Raw genomic sequence first — 18,063 nt, forward strand, 5'->3', positions numbered from 1 at the left:
AAGAGAGCATTGACCTTCTATCTGGAGTGGACCAGCCCCCACAGACAGTCCGCCCAATTGTTTTTCTTTTGACCCCAACAGGAAGGGGATTGCTGTCGGGAAACGCACCATCTTCAATTGGCTAGCAGATTGCATTTCCTTCACTTACGCCCAGGCTGGGCTGACTCCTGAGGCTCATGTCACGGCTCATAGTGTTAGAGCCATGGCGGCGTCAGTGGCCCACTTGAAGTCAGCCACTATTGAAGAGATTTGCAAGGCTGCGACGTGGTCTTCAGTCCACACATTCACATCTCATTACTGCCTCCAGCAGGATACCTGACACGACAGTCGGTTTGGGCAGTCGGTGCTGCAGAATCTGTTTGGGGTTTAGAATCCAACTCCACCCTCCTAGGCCCAGTTTTATTCTATTCAGGCTGCATTCTCCGTTAGTTGTTCTTCGTAGGTCAAATTTTGTTATGTCCTCGCCGTTGCGAGGCCCAATTGACCCTGTTTGTTGTTTTGAGTGAGCCTGGGAGCTAGGGATACCCCAGTCGTGAGAACAAGCAGCCTGCTTGTCCTCGAAGAAAGCGAATGATACATACCTGTTGCAGATGTTTTCTGAGGACAGCAGGCTGATTGTTCTCACCTACCCTCCCTCCTCCCTTTTGGAGTTGTTATATCTTATTCCTTTGCTTTTTACTTATTTGAGAGGGAGCGGCTGCGCGTGGGTGGGAAGACGGCTGCGCATGCGCGGTGGGCGTGCCCCGCGAGACTTTTTCCGGTTGGAGGGGGCTGCCATGGACGTCACCCAGTCGTGAGAACAATCAGCCTGCTGTCCTCTGAGAACACCTGCTACAGGTTTGTATCATTCGCTTTTCCTGACTATTGTGATAGGCCTCCCAAGTTGTGGACTATAGATGAATAATATGAATATATTTTTATTATACTGTTAAGGATTAGTATAATTGATTTGAATCCTTTTTCTCCTTTATTATTGTCTATGACAAGTTATCTTTAAATGTGAGATGGAAAAATGTTTAAAATTATTATTCTCCGAGGACAAGCAGGCTGCTTGTTCTCACTGATGGGTGACGTCCACGGCATCCCCCTCCAATCGGAATCTTCACTAGCAAAGACGTTTGCTAGCCCTCGTGCGCCCATGCGCATGCGCGACCGTCTTCCCACCCGAACTGGCTCGTGTTCGTCAGTCTTCTTTTGTCCGCGCTCGGGACGGTCGTGTTTTGCCGCCGTTTCGTGCCCCTCAGAAGACCTCGTGTGTCTTTCATGTTTCTAATCTGTGTTTCAAAAAAAATAAGAGGTTCCCTTTTTCCCATATTTCTAGTTTTCTTTTCCCCAGCGTAAGTTTCCTCTCGCTTTCGGGAGCGGCCTTGTTGGCCGCCCGTACGGGTTTTTTCTACCCTTTTTTCTCGGTGCCTCTTGTCATCGCGAATTTTGATTTCGCCGGCGCGATTTTTCCGCCCATGTCATCGACGCCTTCCAGCGGCTTCAAGAAGTGCGCCCGGATAATCTCGCTCACTCATAGGCACGCTTTGTGTCTGGGGGCTGGGCACCGCCCGTAGGCCTGTAGTCTTTGTGCTCTTTTGCAAAAGAGGACTCGGGTAGCGAGGTTAGCCCAGTGGAACGTTCTGTTCTCTGGCGCTTCGACGGCAACAGCATCTCGGGATTCGTCGGGTGCATCGGCGTCGGCAGCACAGAAGTCTTCGGAGATCGCATTGGCATCGACGGTATCGAGGTGTCTTCCTCCTGCATCGTCGGTACCGAGACTTTGAAAGAGTGCGTCGGCGTCGGTGGTACCGGGACCCCCGCTGGTGGTGGTGTCGTTGGACGGTGGTGCTTCGTCTGGAGTGCAGGTGACGGCTGTCCATTCCCCTGCTGGTGGCGGTGAGCCTTCGGGTAGGTCTCCTCCTGCCCTGAGGGCTCCTGCGGTACAGCCCCCCCGGGATCGACCTTCTTCGGCCCCGGCCCCGAGGAAGCGACGTCTGGATTCTACGTCCTCATCGGTACCGGGGAGCTCCGGTGACATGCTTCGCTCGAAGTCAAAGAAGCATCGTCACCGGTCACCTTCCTGACTTGGTACCGGGAGCTCTGGGTCGCCGAGGGAGTCGGCACCCAGCAGGCATCGGCACCGGGAGGACCGCTCACCCTCCATCCAGGAGGTGTCGGTGCGCTCTGCCCCGGACAGCCCGGTACCGCCTCCGTGCCCGGAACAGGTTTTGACCTCGACGCCTGCATCGGCTTCTCAGTCTTTCTCCACAGCCGCTCTGCATGAGAGTCTCCGGGCTGTTCTTCCTGGCATCCTGGAAGAGCTGTTGTGCCCTTGCCGTCGAGTGAGGCGACAGCTGGCCCTTTGCCCGGGGTGAGGTCCCTGGTACCAGTACCGCTTGCGGCACCGGCTTCGGCTGCCTCCCAGGTGGACTCCCCGACGACGTCGGGGGAGGGAGTTTCGCCGCTGCCGGCCAGGGAGTCCACCTCTCGACGCTCCCACCGTGGCCGTGTTTCCATGGAGTCGAGACGGGCGCAGCTTCAGACGCAGGTTCGTGAACTTGTGTCTGATACCGATGACGAGGCCTCGTGGGAGGCAGAGGAGAGGACATCAGATATTTCTCTGACGAGGAGTCTGATGGCCTTCCTTCTGACCCCACTCCCTCCCCTGAAAGGCAGCTTTCTCCTCCCGAGAGTCTGTCTTTCTCGGCCTTTGTCCGGGAGATGTCTACGGCCATCCCCTTCCCGGTGGTCGTGGAGGATGAGCCAAGGGCTGAGATGTTTGAGCTCTTGGACTATCCTTCTCCACCTAAGGAAGCGTCCACAGTATCCATGCATCATGTCCTGAAAAAGACATTGCTGGCGAACTGGACCAAGCCACTAACTAATCCCCACATTCCCAAGAAGATAGAATCCCAGTACCGGATCCATGGGGATCCAGAGCTGATGCGCACTCAGTTGCCTCATGACTCTGGAGTTGTGGATCTGGCCCTGAAGAAGGCTAAGAGTTCTAGAGAACACGCTTTGGCGCCCCCGGGCAAAGACTCCAGAACCTTAGACTCCTTTGGGAGGAAGGCCTATCATTCTTCCATGCTCGTGGCCAAGATTCAATCATACCAGCTCTACACAAGCATCCATATGCGGAATAATGTGCGGAAGCTGGCGGACTTGGTGGTCCAGCTCCTTTCGGAGCAAGCCAAGCCGTTTCAGGAGGTGGTCAGGCAGCTGAAGGCATGTAGGAAATTCCTGGCCAGAGGGGTATTTGATACCTTTGATGTTGCGTCCAGGGCCGCTGCTCAAGGTGTGGTGATGCGCAGGCTCTCATGGCTGCGTGCCTCCGACCTGGAGAATAGGATCTAGCAGTGGATTGCGGACTCCCCTTGCTGAGCAGATAACATTTTTGGGGAAAAAGTCGAACAGGTGGTAGAACAGCTCCACCAGCGGGATAACGCTTTCGACAAATTCTCCCGCTGGCAGCCTTCAGCATCTACCTCATCAGGTAGATGTTTTTATGGGGGAAGGAGGGCTGTTCCCTACTCTTCTGGTAAGCGTAGGTACAATCCTCCCTCTCGCCAGCCTGCGGCCCAGGCTAAGCCCCAGCGCGCTCGCTCTCGTCAGCAGCGTGCGCCTCAGCAAGGCCCCACAGCTCCCCAGCAAAAGCAGGGGGCGAGCTTTTGACTGGCTCCAGCAGAGCATAGCCGAGACCAAAGTGTCCGTGCCGGACGATCTGCCGGTCGGGGGGAGGTTGAAAGTTTTTCACCAAAGGTGGCCTCTTATAACCTCCGACCGTTGGGTTCTTCAAATAGTCCGGCAGGGATACGCCCTCAATTTGGCCTCCATGCCTCCAAATTGCCCACCGGGAGCTCAGTCTTTCAGCTTCCAGCACAAGCAGGTACTTGCAGAGGAACTCTCCGCCCTTCTCAGCGCCAATGCGGTCGAGCCCATGCCACCCGGGCAAGAAGGGCTGGGATTCTATTCCAGGTACTTCCTTGTGGAAAAGAAAATAGGGGGGATACGTCCCATCCTAGAACAAATATCTGGTCAAGGAAAAGTTCAGGATGCTTTCCTTGGGCACCCTTCTTCCCATGATTCAGGAAAAAGATTGGCTATGCTCTCTGGACTTAAAGGATGCTTACACGCATATTCCGATACTGCCAGCTCACAGACACTATCTTCAATTCCGTCTGGGAACACGTCACTTCCAGTACTGTGTGCTACCCCTTGGGCTCGCCTCCGCGCCCAGGGTGTTCACGAAGTGCCTGGCTGTGGTAGCAGCAGCGCTCCGCAGGCTTGGAGTGCACGTGTTCCCTTATCTCGACGATTGGCTGGTGAAGAACACATCCAAGGCAGGAGCTCTATAGTCCATGCAGTTGACTATTCGACTCCTGGAGCTACTGGGGTTGTGATAAATTATCCAAAGTCCCATCTTCTCCCAGTACAGAGACTCGAATTCATAGGAGCTCTGCTGGATTCTCGGACGGCTCGTGCCTATCTTCTGGAGACACGGGCCAACAATCTGTTGTCCCTCGTCTCCCGGGTGCGAGCGTCCCAGCAGATCACAGCTCGGCAGATGTTGAGATTGCTTGGCCACATGGCCTCCACAGTTCATGTGACTGCCATGGCTCGTCTTCGCATGCGATCTGCTCAATGGACCCTAGCTTCCCAGTGGTTTCAGGCTGCTGGGGATCTAGAGGACGTGATCCACCTGTCCACGAGTTTTCTCGAATCCCTGCACTGGTGGACGATTTGGTCCAGTTTGACTCTGGGACGCCCTTTCCAAATTCCTCAGCCGCAAAAAGTGCTGACTATGGATGCGTCTCTCCTGGGGTGGGGAGCTCAGGTCGATGGGCTTCACACCCAGGGAAGCTGGTCCCTTCAGGAACAAGGTCTACAGATCAATCTCCTGGAGTTACGAGCGGTCTGGAACGCTCTGAAGGCTTTCAGAGATCGGCTGTCCCACCAAATTATCCAAATTCAGACAGACAACCAGGTTGCCATGTATTACATAAACAAGCAGGGGGGCACCGGATCTTGCCCCCTGTGTCAGGAAGCCGTCAGCATGTGGCTGTGGGCTCGCCATTATGGCATGTTTCTCCAAGCCACATATCTGGCAGGCGTAAACAGTCTGGCCGACAGGTTGAGCAGGATTATGCAACCTCACGAGTGGTCGCTCAACTCCAGAGTAGTGCGCCGGATCTTCCAAGTGTGGGGCACCCCCTTGGTAGATCTCTTCGCATCTCAAGCCAACCACAAGGTCCCTCAGTTCTGTTCCAGACTTCAGGCCCACGGCCGCCTGGCATCGGATGCCTTCCTCCTGGATTGGGGGGGAAGGCCTGCTGTATGCTTATCCTCCCATACCTCTGGTGGGGAAGACTTTGCTGAAACTCAAGCAGGACCGAGGCACCATGATTCTGATTGCTCCTTTTTGGCCGCGTCAGATCTGGTTCCCTCTTCTTCTGGAGTTGTCCTCCGAAGAACCATGGAGATTGGAGTGTTTTCCGACCCTCATCACCCAGAACGAAGGGGCACTTCTGCATCCCAACCTCCAGTCTCTGGATCTCACAGGCTGGATGTTGAGAGCGTAGACTTTGCCTCTTTGGGTCTGTCAGTGGGCGTCTCCCGTGTCTTGCTTGCTTCCAGAAAAGATTCCACTAAGAGGAGTTACTTCTTCTTATGGAGGAGGTTTGCCGTCTGGTGTGACAGCAAGGCCTTAGATCCTCGCTCTTGTCCTACACATACCCTGCTTGACTACCTTCTGCACTTGTCTGAGTCCGGTCTCAAGACCAACTCTGTAAGGGTTCACCTTAGCGCAATCAGTGCATACCATTACCGTGTGGAAGGTAAGCCGATCTCGGGACAGCCTTTAGTTGTTCACTTTGAGAGGTTTGCTTTTGTCAAAGCCCCCCATCAAACCTCCTACAGTGTCATGGGATCTCAATGTCGTCCTCACCCAGCTGATGAAACCTCCTTTTGAGCCACTGAATTCATGCCATCTGAAGTACTTGACCTGGAAGGTCATTTTCTTGGTGGCAGTAACTTCAGCTCGTAGAGTCAGTGAGCTTCAGGCCCTGGTAGCCCATGCTCCTTACACCAAATTTCATTATAATAGAGTAGTCCTCCACACTCACCCTAAGTTCTTGCCGAAGGTGGTGTCGGAGTTCCATCTGAACCAGTCAATTGTCTTGCCAACATTCTTTCCCCGTCCGCATTCCTGCCCTGCTGAACGTCAGCTGCACACATTGGACTGCAAAAGAGCATTGGCCTTCTATCTGGAGCGGACACAGCCCAACAGACAGTCCGCCCAAATGTTTGTTTCTTTTGATCCCAACAGGAGGGGAGTGGCTGTGGGGAAACGCACCTTATCAAATTGGCTAGCAGACTGCATTTCCTTCACTTACGCCCAGGCTGGGCTGGCTCTTGAGGGTCCTGTCACGGCTCACAATGTTAGAGCCATGGCTGCGTCAGTGGCCCACTTGGTCAGCCACTATTGAAGAGATCTGCAAGGCTGCGACGTGGTCATCTGTCCACACATTCACATCTCATTACTGCCTGCAGCAGGATACCCGACGCGACAGTCTGTTCGGGCAGTCGGTGCTTCAGAATCTGTTTGGGGTTTAGAATCCAACTCCACCCCCCTAGGCCCATTTTTTATTCTGTTCCAGGCTACACTCTGTTAGTTGGATAAGTTGTTAGGTCTATCTCAGTTATGTCCTCGCCATTGCGAGGCCCAATTGACCATGTTTATTGTTTTGAGTGAGCCTGGGGGCTAGGGATACCCCATCAGTGAGAACAAGCAGCCTACTTGTCCTCGGAGAAAGCGAATGCTACATACCTGTAGAATCTACATACCTGTAGAAGGGTATTCTCCGAGGACAGCAGGCTGATTGTTCTCACAAACCCGCCCGCCTCCCCTTTGGAGTTGGGTCTTCCCTTGTCTTTGTCTTGCTACATATGGGACTGACAAACACGAGCCGGTTCGGGCGGGAAGACTGTCGCGCATGCGCGGTGCGCATGGGCGCGTGAGGGCTAGCAAACGTCTTTGCTAGTGAAGATTCTGATTGGAGGGGGCTGCCGTGGACGTCACCCATCAGTGAGAACAATCAGCCTGCTGTCCTCGGAGAATACCCTCTACAAGTATGTAGCATTTGCTTTCATTTCTTTTCCTGTAAATAATCTTTACCAAATCAAGATGTATCTTGAAATTATTGTAAAACTTTAAAAAATAAAATTAACCCCCCCCCCCCCCCCCATTTTATAAATGATCTGTAGATCAGAATGACAAGCTAAGTGATTAAATTTCAACTTCAAGGTTGTTAAAACATACGCGGACTGTGATCAATTGCAGGAAGACTTTAAGAAATTGGAATACTGGGCATTCAAATGTTGAATGAAATTTAATGTGGCAAATGCAATATGCTGCATATTGGGAAGAATAATCCAAATCATAGTTTCCTGATGCTAGAGTCCACCTTGGGGGGGTCACACCCAAGAAAAAGATCTAGGTGTCATTGTAGATAATATGCTGAAATTTTTTGTCCAGTGTGCAGCGGCTTCCAAAAAAAGCAAACATGATACTAGAAATTATTAGGAAAGGGATGATAAATAAAACTGAGAATACTATGTCTCTATTGCTCCATGGAGGAAAAATCCATAATCTGCTATTGAGACAGACATGGGAAAGCCACTGCTTGCCCTGGGATTGGTAGCATGGAATTTTACTATTTGGGTTTCTACCATGTACTTGTGACCTGGATTGGCCACTGTTGGAAACAGGATACTGGGCTAGATGGACCATTGGTCTGACCCAGTATGTCTATTCTTCTTATGCTCTTATGTTCTTGGTCGGCATAATGGATATCATCTGACAGAGGCCCACCATGGAGTGCCCTGTAAACTTTCCAAAAGCCTTTGGAAGACTGTACCACACATGTGCAAGCCTCCCCCCCCCCCCCCCCCCCCCCCCCCCCAACCAGCATTGCAGGCAGGGACTGGGCAGTCTTTTCTTTGACCACAGAGCAGAGGCTGTTTTTTTGGTTGTGTTTTTTTTTTTTGTGTGTTTTTTTTTAACTGGTTCCCCTCAGTTCGCATCTGTTCAGCTTTCTATCCTTTATTGTGTCTTTTTTTTTTTTTGCCACCGCGCTGCCTGCCTTGCTTTCCTGCCCTGGTGTGCATGCTTGTTTTTAGTGAAATTGAGCATACATGAAGCTTGTGCATGCTCAACTTCACTAAAAACGAGCAAGCACATGTGGAATGGGAAAGCAAGGCAGACAGTGCAGCGGTGGCAAATATCGCCACAAGAAAGCCTCTTCTGGCTGGGCTTGGGGACCCCCCTGCCTACCAAACCAGCAAACCTTGAGGGGGGGGGGGAGTGGTGGTACTATCTGAGGATCTGAAGGTGACAAGTGTGAAAAAGTGGTAGCTATAGCCAAAAGGATGCTAGGTTGCATAGAGATAGGCATAACCAGCAGAAGAAAGGAGGTGTTGACACCCCTGTAGAAGTCGTTGGTGAGGCCCACCTGGAGTATTCAGTTTTGGATGTTGTATCTTACCAAGGATGTTAAAGACTTGAAGCAGTCCAGAGGAAAGCAACAAAAATGGTATGGGGTTTGTGCCAGAAGACATAAGAGAAGACCTGAACGTTTGTGTATGGAAAGAAGGGACAGAAGATATGGTACAGATGTTTAAATGCCAGGTATAAATATAGAAACAAGTATTTTCCAGAGAAGGGGAAATGGTAAAAACAGAGAGCATGAGTTTAGGTTGCAGGATGGTAGACGTAGGAGTAATGTCAGGAAATTCTTCACGGAGAGGGTGGCGAATGTTTGGAACGCCCTCCCAAGGAAGGTGGTAGAGACTAAAATGATGACTGAATTCAAAAATGTGTGGAATGAACACAGAGGATATCTAATTTTAAAACATGGTGTATTAAAAATAAAATTAAAAAAAAAATGGCTGCATGTTTGTGGATGTGTTCATTGAATGGTGCTTAGATGGCGACTCCAGCTGTGAAGTACTAAGACTGGTACTGGGCAAACTTGTACAGTCTGTGTCCCCATATATGGAAATCAATTTAGGCTGGGCTGGAAAGGAATTCAACACCAACTTCAGTAGCTGGAACTAGTGCTGGGCATGTATGGATTTGTTTGTTGCATGGTGCTTAGATGGCAGGTCCGGCTGTGAAGAACTAAGACTGGTATTGGGCAGACTAGTACAGTCTGTGTCCCATATATGGCAATCCAATTTAGGTTGGACTGGAAAGGGATTCAACAACAACTTCAGTAGCTGGAACTTGAGGACAGTGCCGGGCAGATTTTTTTTTACAGTCTTTGTCCGGCAAATGACTAGATGAATTTTGTATAGGCTGGAGTGGGCTTCGGTAACTCCAGCAGTTGGAATGTAAGGACATTGCTGGGTGGACTTCTAAATCTATGTCCCAGAAATGTCAGAGAGACCATGATCAAGTATTTTATATCACATTCATTGTTAGTTTAATCATGAATTGATGAGTGATACTGTTGGACAGACTGGATGAACCATTCTGGTGGTATTTATCTGCCATAATTTACTATGGTACCAGCTCTATGCAGTAGGAGCCCAAGAATGCATCTCCTCCTGGATCTTCTGTAGCATAGGTGGATAATTCAGGTGGAATAACTCTCCTGGGTTGGCTGATATCTGAACCTGCAATTAAAACTGCCCAGGAAATTCACTTTTCCATTCTAAGTTTCTCCCTGACAAAGCCTTTTGTATTCCCTACATTTAATTTATACCCAGAGAATGGAGTAGACTTCAGTTCTTCCATTAAAGGAGGAAGAGACACTTCAGGTTGTCTCATAACTATTAGTGTCACCTGCATATATCATTACTTTATGCACCCTACCACCAATATGGACTGGATGAATATCCTTCTTTAAATGGATGTGTTGCCAGGGGTTCTATGGTGAGTGCAAAGAGCATTGGGGATAAGATGCAGCCTTGTCTTGTTCCTCTGTAGAGACAAAATTCCTCAGACTTTACCCCATTCACCACAATACTAGAGGGGGAGGGGTTCAAATATAAAACTTTGACCTATCCGGTGAATTGGGCCCACATCCTGAGGTTCCTCAATGGCTAAAGCAGGAAATCGCACTCAACCCTGTCAAAGAGCTTTTCAGCATCCAGAGCCAGACATAATCCCTTCTCCCCCTGCCTCTTCAACCAATATAAGATGTTGCACACATTTGTCAGAAATAAGCCTGCCTTTAACAAAACCTGTTTGATCAGGGTGTATTTTAGGTAGCACATTTTTCAGCCTACAAGCTAAGACTTTGCTATAGTTTCACATCACAGTTGAGAGCAATAGGTTGATCACTCATCAGATTTAAAAGGCATTAAGTACTGCTATGATAACTCTGGGGGGAGGGGGTGCGATGGGTTAGTGAGAGAAGGGGAGAGTCAATTTAGTAATGGTCACCCTTTCCTAGCAGCTTTGAAGGAGTGGTGGGTTGTAAGGAGGATGCATGATTTTTTTTTTTTTTTTTTTTTTTGGGGGGGGGGGGGATTCTGGGCAGTCAGCTCAGATATTGTATCCCTTTTCCCAGCGAGATTGGTGGAAGGTACTGGTTCAGATGACAACTCTAGCCTGCTTTCTGGGTTGGGGGGGGGGGGGGGCAATCTTGGCAGCCTTACTGGGCATTATCTGGTTTTTGCAAGAACTTAACAGATTCACCCTCAGCTTAAACCAGTTGTACCTCAATGAAACCTTATCCTAGTGCAGGTTTTGCAATGATTTCTACAGAGGATTTGGAGGATCCGTTGGGATTTGTTGTTCATACTAATTAACTCTGTTGCACCTATTATTGTTGTCACTGGAAACTAACTGTTTCTCTACCTCTGTTGGTCGCATGGATAGGTCTAGCTGGGTTTAAGGAAAGGAAATGAACAGGTAAGAATAAATTTCACCCTATGAGGTTGGTCACAAGTTGTGGTGGTCATGTACCTTGGGAGTCATTAACCTGTAGTACTAACATACTGCAGTTTAGTGAATCCCACAGTAAGAAAAGCGCACTAAAAGGTCTGCTTCCATATCATCATGCTGATCAATCCATAGACTGGTGGGTTGTGTCCATCTACCAGCAGGTGGAGATAGAGAGCAATCCTTTTGCCTCCCTATATGTGGTCATGTGCTGCCGGAAACTCCCCAGTATGTTCTCTATCTCAGCAGGTGGTGGTCACACACAGCAGCAGCTCTGGCTAGGCCTCCAAGCCTAATTTTTAGGTTTTGTTGAGTGCCTGGGGTTGAGCAAGTGCAAACCTGGTGGCGCCAGGTCCCTCCTTTTCTCCCCCCTCCCGCTGGCTCCGTTAAAAAAAAAAAAAAAAAATTTTTGAACGTCCTTAAGGGCGTTTATTTCGACGTTTAAACGTTTATTGCAGCTACTCACTGGGACACCAGGTCGTTACAGCTCGGAGCGAGAAGCAGGTAATTTTTACCTTTTTATAGCGGGCAGGGGGTTCCCCAATTGATCTCCACGTGGCCTATGGCGTCGGAGGGCGAGGGCGCGAAGAATCGCTCCCTGGACCGCGTGTGCGCTTCTAGCGGGGATGTGGGGGTTTTAAAGTCTGATTCGCCCTTGTTGGGTGTCAGTTTGGAGGCCGGTCAGTGTCCCGGGTCTTCCTCCGGCGCGGCGGTTTTTCCCGCCATAAACGCCCATCCCCCGCTGCTCGCCTCCGCCATCTTGGCCGGCCACTCTGCTCGGACGGCTTCTTCTTGGGCCGCCCTTGAGCTGGGAGACGTTCATGCCATGGCCGCCCTTGATTTGGGCGACGGCAAAAAAGCGGCTAAAGTTAAGCGCCGTTCATCCCGCGCGGCTCCTTCGCGGAGTGTCGCGCCGGACGCCATCTTGGATGCGCAGCATGGTTCTCCCCCGCTCTTGCGAGCGCCGGTTGAGGGTGCGTCTAGGGCTGTGGCCCAGGCTGCTGAATTGCACAGTTTGGGGGGTTTCTCCCCCGAGTTTATTTTGCTGCTGCATCAGGCCTTCCTTATGCAGAACGCTGCCCCTTCTCCCTTGTCCGATAAAGGGGTTGAGGCCCCCGGAAGTAAACGCCCTCGGGTGGATGCCCAGGCCTTAGAGGACGCTGTTTCCTCTGATGTAGATGAGGGCAGCGTATCTGAGTTCTCCCAACGGTCCTTTGGGGATTCCTTGGAAGAGACGGATTCCCGCTCGGATGGAGCGGATGACCCCTCTGCAGCACGGATCTTTCGCTCAGAGGATTTGCCCAACCTGTTAATGCAGGCCATGAGCATTTTGAAGATTTCCTCTCCGGAGGACGTCTCTCCCTCAGCCCCTGTTGGCTCCGCCATTATGCTGGGGACGAAGCGCCCGCCTAGAACCTTCCACGTGCATGATGCCATGCACACCTTAATTTCGGCTCAATGGGATGTCCCGGAAGCGAGCCTCAAAGTGGCTAGGGCTATGTCCCGCCTCTATCCTTTGCCTGAAAGTGAGCGTGAGGCCTTTGTTTGGCCTACCGTGGATTCTTTAATCACTGCGGTGACTAAGAAAACGGCATTGCCGGTGGAAGGTGGCACGGCACTAAAGGACGCCCAAGACAGAAGATTGGAAGCGGCTTTAAGGTCGTCCTTCGAGGCGGCTGCCTTAAGTTTGCAGGCCTCAGTTTTGCGGCTCCTATGTGGCCAGGGCGTGCCTGACGTTGGTGCAGCGGGCTTCCCCCTCGGATCCTTCCTTGAGGGCTGACTGGCCGGCCCTGGAATCGGGCTTGGCTTATTTGGCAGACATTGTATGATGTCTTGAGAGCCTCGGCTAAAGGCATGGCTCAGACAGTCTCTGCGCGGCGCTGGCTTTGGCTGAAACATTGGTCTGCGGACCACGCCTCTAAGTCCCGCCTGGCTAAGTTGCCTTTTAAAGGCAAGCTGCTCTTTGGGGTCGAGCTGGACAAAATCGTGACCAATCTCGGCACGTCTAAGGGCAAGTGGTTACCAGAGGTCAGGGCTCGGGCCAGTGCTCGCCCCGGTATCTCCAGAGGACGGTTTCAAGAAGCCCGTCGGTACCGCCCGGGCAAGTCGGGCTCCTCTGCCCCCTCTTCCTTCAAAAGGAACTTCTCCCCCAAGCAGCATTCCTTTCGCAGAGACCGCCGTCCCGGAGGTACGCCCTCCGGTCCTCCCTCAGGGTCTCGTACCCAATGATGGGGTCCTGGTCCATGGCCCAGTGCAGATTGGAGGACGCCTGTCCTCGTTTCTGGGTGAGTGGACCAAAGTAACTTCAGACGCTTGGGTGCTGGAAGTCATCAGAGACTGCTACAAGCTAGAGTTCTGCCGACCCTTAAGAGACGGGTTTGTACTCTCTCCCTGCAAGTCTCCGGTCAAAGCTGTGGCAGTGCAGCAGACCTTGGACAACCTGATACGCCTGGGTGCGGTCGTTCCGGTGCCAGAAAATCAGATTGGCAAGGGACGTTACTCCATTTACTTTGTGGTACCAAAGAAAGGAGGTTCTGTCCGGCCTATCCTCGACCTCAGAGGGGTCAATCGGGCCTTGAAAGTGTGGCACTTTCGCATGGAGACTCTCCGCTCTGTTATAGCGGCAGTGAAGGCAGGAGAGTTCTTGGCTTCCTTGGACATCAAGGAAGCGTACCTGCATATTCCCATCTGGCCTCCTCATCAATGCTTTCTGCGTTTTGCAGTCCTGGGCCGACACTTTCAGTTCAGAGCCCTCCCTTTCGGGTTGGCTACTGCTCCGCGGACCTTCTCCAAAGTAATGGTGGTCATCGCGGCCTTCCTGCGAAAGGAAGGAGTACAAGTCCATCCTTATCTGGACGACTGGTTGATCCGAGCCCCCTCTTATGCAGAGTGCGGCAAAGCTGTGAACCGGGTGGTTGCTCTTTTGAGCTCCCTGGGGTGGATCATCAACTGGGAGAAGAGCCAGCTGCGCCCGACTCAGTCCCTGGAGTATCTGGGAGTTCGATTCGACACCCAGGTGGGCAGAGTGTTCCTGCCAGACAATCGGATTGTCAAGCTTCAGGCTCAGGTGGACCAGTTCCTAGTAGCCTCTCCTCTTCGGGCTTGGGACTATGTGCAGCTGTTGGGCTCTATGACGGCCACGATGGAAGTAGTGCCCTGGGCCAGGGCTCATATGAGACCACTACAACACTCTCTGCTGCAGCGCTGGACTCCGATGTCGGAGGATTATGCTGTGCGCCTTCCCTTGGACCCAGCAGTGCGCAAGGCGCTGAGCTGGTGGATGCAGACAGACAAGTTGTCTGCAGGAATGCCTCTGGTGACCCCGGAGTGGATTGTCGTCACGACGGACGCCTCTTTGTCGGGCTGGGGAGCCCACTGCTTGGGAAGGACAGGGGCTCTGGTCTCCTGCAGAGGCAAAGTGGTCTATCAACCTCCTGGAACTCAGAGCCATTCGGTTGGCGCTTTTGGAGTTCATCCCAGTACTGGCGTTGAAGCCAGTACGGGTCCTGTCGGACAATGCCACGGCTGTGGCCTATGTCAACCGCCAGGGAGGTACCAAGAGCGCCCCTCTAGCCAAGGAGGCCATGAATCTATGCCAGTGGGCGGAAGCGAACCTGGAACAGCTGTCAGCGGCCCACATTGCCGGAGTCATGAATGTCAAGGCGGACTTTCTCAGTCGCCATACCTTGGAGCCCGGAGAGTGGCAGCTATCTGCTCAGGCGTTCTTGGACATCACGAAGCGCTGGGGCCAGCCGAGCCTAGATCTGATGGCATCATCGGCCAATTGCCAAGTGCCGCGCTTTTTCAGCAGAGGACGGGACCCTCGATCCCTGGGAGTAGATGCTCTTCTCCAACAGTGGCCGACACAAGAGCTTCTCTATGTGTTCCCGCCCTGGCCCATGTTGGGTAGGGTGCTAGACCGGGTGGCAAAGCATCCGGGCCGGATCATCCTGGTGGGTCCGGACTGGCCCAGATGTCCCTGGTATGCGGACTTGATCAGGCTCTCAGTCGACGATCCTCTGCGGCTGCCAGTGGAGCAGGGCCTGTTACATCAGGGTCCCGTGGTGATGGAGGATCCCTCCCCCTTTGGTCTTACGGCCTGGCTATTGAGCGGCAGCGTCTGAGAAAGAAGGGCTTCTCAGACAAGGTCATCGCCACTATGCTGAGAGCGAGGAAGCGCTCTACTTCTACTGCTTACGCCAGGGTTTGGCGTATCTTTGCAGCGTGGTGTGAAGCAGGCTCACTTTCTCCCTTCACTGCTCCAATTTCTTCAGTGTTGGCGTTCCTGCAAGAAGGTCTGGAGAAAGGCCTGTCGCTCAGTTCCCTTAAAGTCCAGGTAGCGGCTCTGGCTTGCTTCAGGGGCCGCCTGAAGGGTGCTTCCCTGGCTTCGCAGCCAGATGTGGTGCGCTTTCTCAAGGGAGTTAATCACCTGCGCCCTCCTCTGCACTCAGTGGTGCCTGCGTGGAATCTCAACCTGGTGCTAAGAGCCTTGCAGAAGCCGCCTTTTGAACCCTTGTCGAGGGCATCTTTGAAAGACCTGACATTGAAAGCAGTCTTTTTGGTGGCTATCACTTCAGCCAGAAGAGTTTCCGAGCTCCAAGCGCTCTCATGTAGAGAGCCTTTTCTGCAGTTCACTGAGGCAGGAGTGACTATTCGCACAGTGCCTTCCTTCCTGCCCAAGATTGTTTCTCGCTTCCATGTGAATCAGCAGCTCTGTCTCCCTTCCTTTCGTAGGGAGGACTACCCAGAGGAATACTCTGCTCTCAAATATCTGGATGTGAGACGTGTCATCATCACATACTTGGAAGTGACCAATGATTTCCGGAAATCGGATCATCTGTTTGTCCTGTTTGCAGGTCCTCGTAAGGGTCTGCAGGCTGCTAAGCCTACAGTGGCAAGATGGGTCAAGGAAGCCATTGCAGCGGCTTATGTGGCCGCGGGGAAGGTGCCGCCTATCCAGCTGAAGGCTCACTCCACTAGAGCTCAGGCGGCCTCGATGGCAGAGGCCGGGTCCGTCTCCTTGGAAGAGATTTGCAAGGCGGCAACTTGGGCTTCGGCCCATACCTTCTCCAGGCATTACCGCTTGACTGTGGCTGCTCGGGCGGAGGCCCGGTTTGGAGCTTCAGTGTTGCGGTCAGGGATTTCAATGTCCCGCCCTGGGTGAGTACTGCTTCGGTACATCCCACCAGTCTATGGATTGATCAGCATGATGATATGGAAGGTAAAATTATGTATCATACCTGATAATTTTCTTTCCATTAATCATAGCTGATCAATCCATAGCCCCTCCCAGATATCTGTACTGTTTATATTCTGGTTGCATTTCAGGTTCAAGTTTAGTCTTCAGTTCCTGTTCAGGAGGACTTCGTGTTCAAGTTTTTCAATGAATTCTTCAAGAGTTGAGACGAATTTGTGTTACAGTGAGCTGCTGCATTCCTCTCCCCTCCGTTTTACGGGGCTGGATTGAGACTTAAATTCTGCCGGCGCTCCCTCCCACTTCGTGCGGCAGTAGGGCAGCTTTGTACCCCTCCCGCTTCGGCGGTGTTAGGGTCAGTCAGCTCCTCCCGCGGTTGCGGTTGCAGGATAAGCCAGATCCCCCCGCATCGGCGGGTGTGGTGTCCCTCCCCCGCTCCGCGGGGATGAGCTGGACGGATTCCCCTCCCCCACTTGTGTGGGGATGAGCTGGGTTAATTCCCCTCCCCCGTTTCGGCGGTGGTGAGCTGGGCAGAGTGTCCCTTTGTGGGTGTAATTCTCTAAGTGCTGAGTCCTGCGGATGGAGCTTGGATATCGACATACTGAGGAGTTTCCGGCAGCACATGACCATATATAGGGAGGCAAAAGGATTGCTCTCTATCTCCACCTGCTGGTAGATGGACACAACCCACCAGTCTATGGATTGATCAGCTATGATTAATGGAAAGAAAATTATCAGGTATGATACATAATTTTACCTTTTGCCACACATTAGTAACTTACCCTCTAAGTTTAACAGACATAAACCATGGTATGGATATAACAGCTTCATAAACTAGCAAAACTTCTAAAATGTGGAGACAGAAAATAGTTCACAAAAAAAAAAAAAGCATCAGGAAGTAATACAGTAGTAAAATACAACTGGTACTTGTCTCTAAACTTCTCAAAAGAGAGCATAAAGAGAGGGCTTCAGCTTGAATGCCCACCCTTCTTTTTTTATTGAAGGAAGCGCCAAAAAGGCATTACTAGATCCAGAGGTTTGCATATGAATGTGGAATGTTTAAATGTAATTCAGTAACTTGTGGTTTTTACCATTTATTGAGTTTCAACTGTCTTCCTTCTCCAGGACTGCTTGGACAGATCGTTTAAAGCTGAAGTACACAGCTGCCCAGCCTGTCGCTATGATTTAGGCAAAAACTATTCTCTGCAGGTGAACAAGACGCTGCAAACTGTACTAAACCAGCTGTTTCCTGGTTACGGCAGTGGACGGTGATTTTCTGCAGCACTGCATTTGTTGCTTTAAATTTGATGGATTTTGCATTTCGTTTAACGATACTTTTTCCAGGAAAGCTTAAAGTCTTCCATGTTTAAATATTAAAAAAAAAAAAAAAAAAAAGCAAGTGAAAATTCAAAGTTCATAGGGCCTCCAGCATGCCGTTTTATATTTCTCATATATATACACAATATATTTTTATGGGCTTTGCTTATTTTTTAAATCTGGTATTTTATAACCTTCCTGTTGTGGACCTGTGCTTTTTTTTCTTTTGTTTTCCAGCAATGATGTGGACAGCCTATTTTTGTAAAAGCTTCCGTTTACTTAGTGGAAAATTACTTGGCTGCTAGAACAATATTTGCATATTTTGTTTTCCCTCTAAAGTGTCTTGATGCAGTGTGTTAAGACATGCAAGAGCCCAGACAGAAACTGATGAGGGGGACCCCAAAAGCCCACTTTCAGACTATTCCTACTTCAGATTGAGGAAGGTTTGGAGCTTTCTGTAGCATGGAGGTCCAGAGCACTGACCTGGTTACCGCCCTGTGTTCTGCCTATGCCAGTGTTGCCCAGGCTGCTTTGTAGTGTTGATCTTACAATTGCTTATATAAATTGTTCCTTTCAAAAGCTGCCATTTTTGGCTTGCTTAAAAAAAAACAAACCC

At 51.2% G+C, this 18,063-nt stretch overlaps 1 protein-coding gene across 4 annotated transcripts in view; it reads left to right on the top strand.

Annotated features, from left to right (window-relative positions):
• The window catches only part of UHRF1 (ubiquitin like with PHD and ring finger domains 1), a 171,535-nt gene extending 154,010 nt beyond the window's left edge, over positions 1 to 17,525 (top strand). For all 4 annotated transcript variants that reach the window (XM_030219374.1, XM_030219377.1, XM_030219375.1 and 1 more), the window contains one exon: positions 17,256 to 17,525. In XM_030219374.1, the coding sequence (XP_030075234.1) occupies positions 17,256 to 17,402 (147 nt within the window). In that variant the 3' untranslated portion in view covers positions 17,403 to 17,525. The remainder of the gene's footprint in view (positions 1 to 17,255) is intronic.
• Positions 17,526 to 18,063: the final 538 nt, after the last annotated feature.

The sequence above is a fragment of the Microcaecilia unicolor genome, chromosome 11, assembly GCF_901765095.1.
Source record: "Microcaecilia unicolor chromosome 11, aMicUni1.1, whole genome shotgun sequence".
Classification (NCBI taxonomy): Eukaryota; Metazoa; Chordata; class Amphibia; order Gymnophiona; family Siphonopidae; genus Microcaecilia; species Microcaecilia unicolor.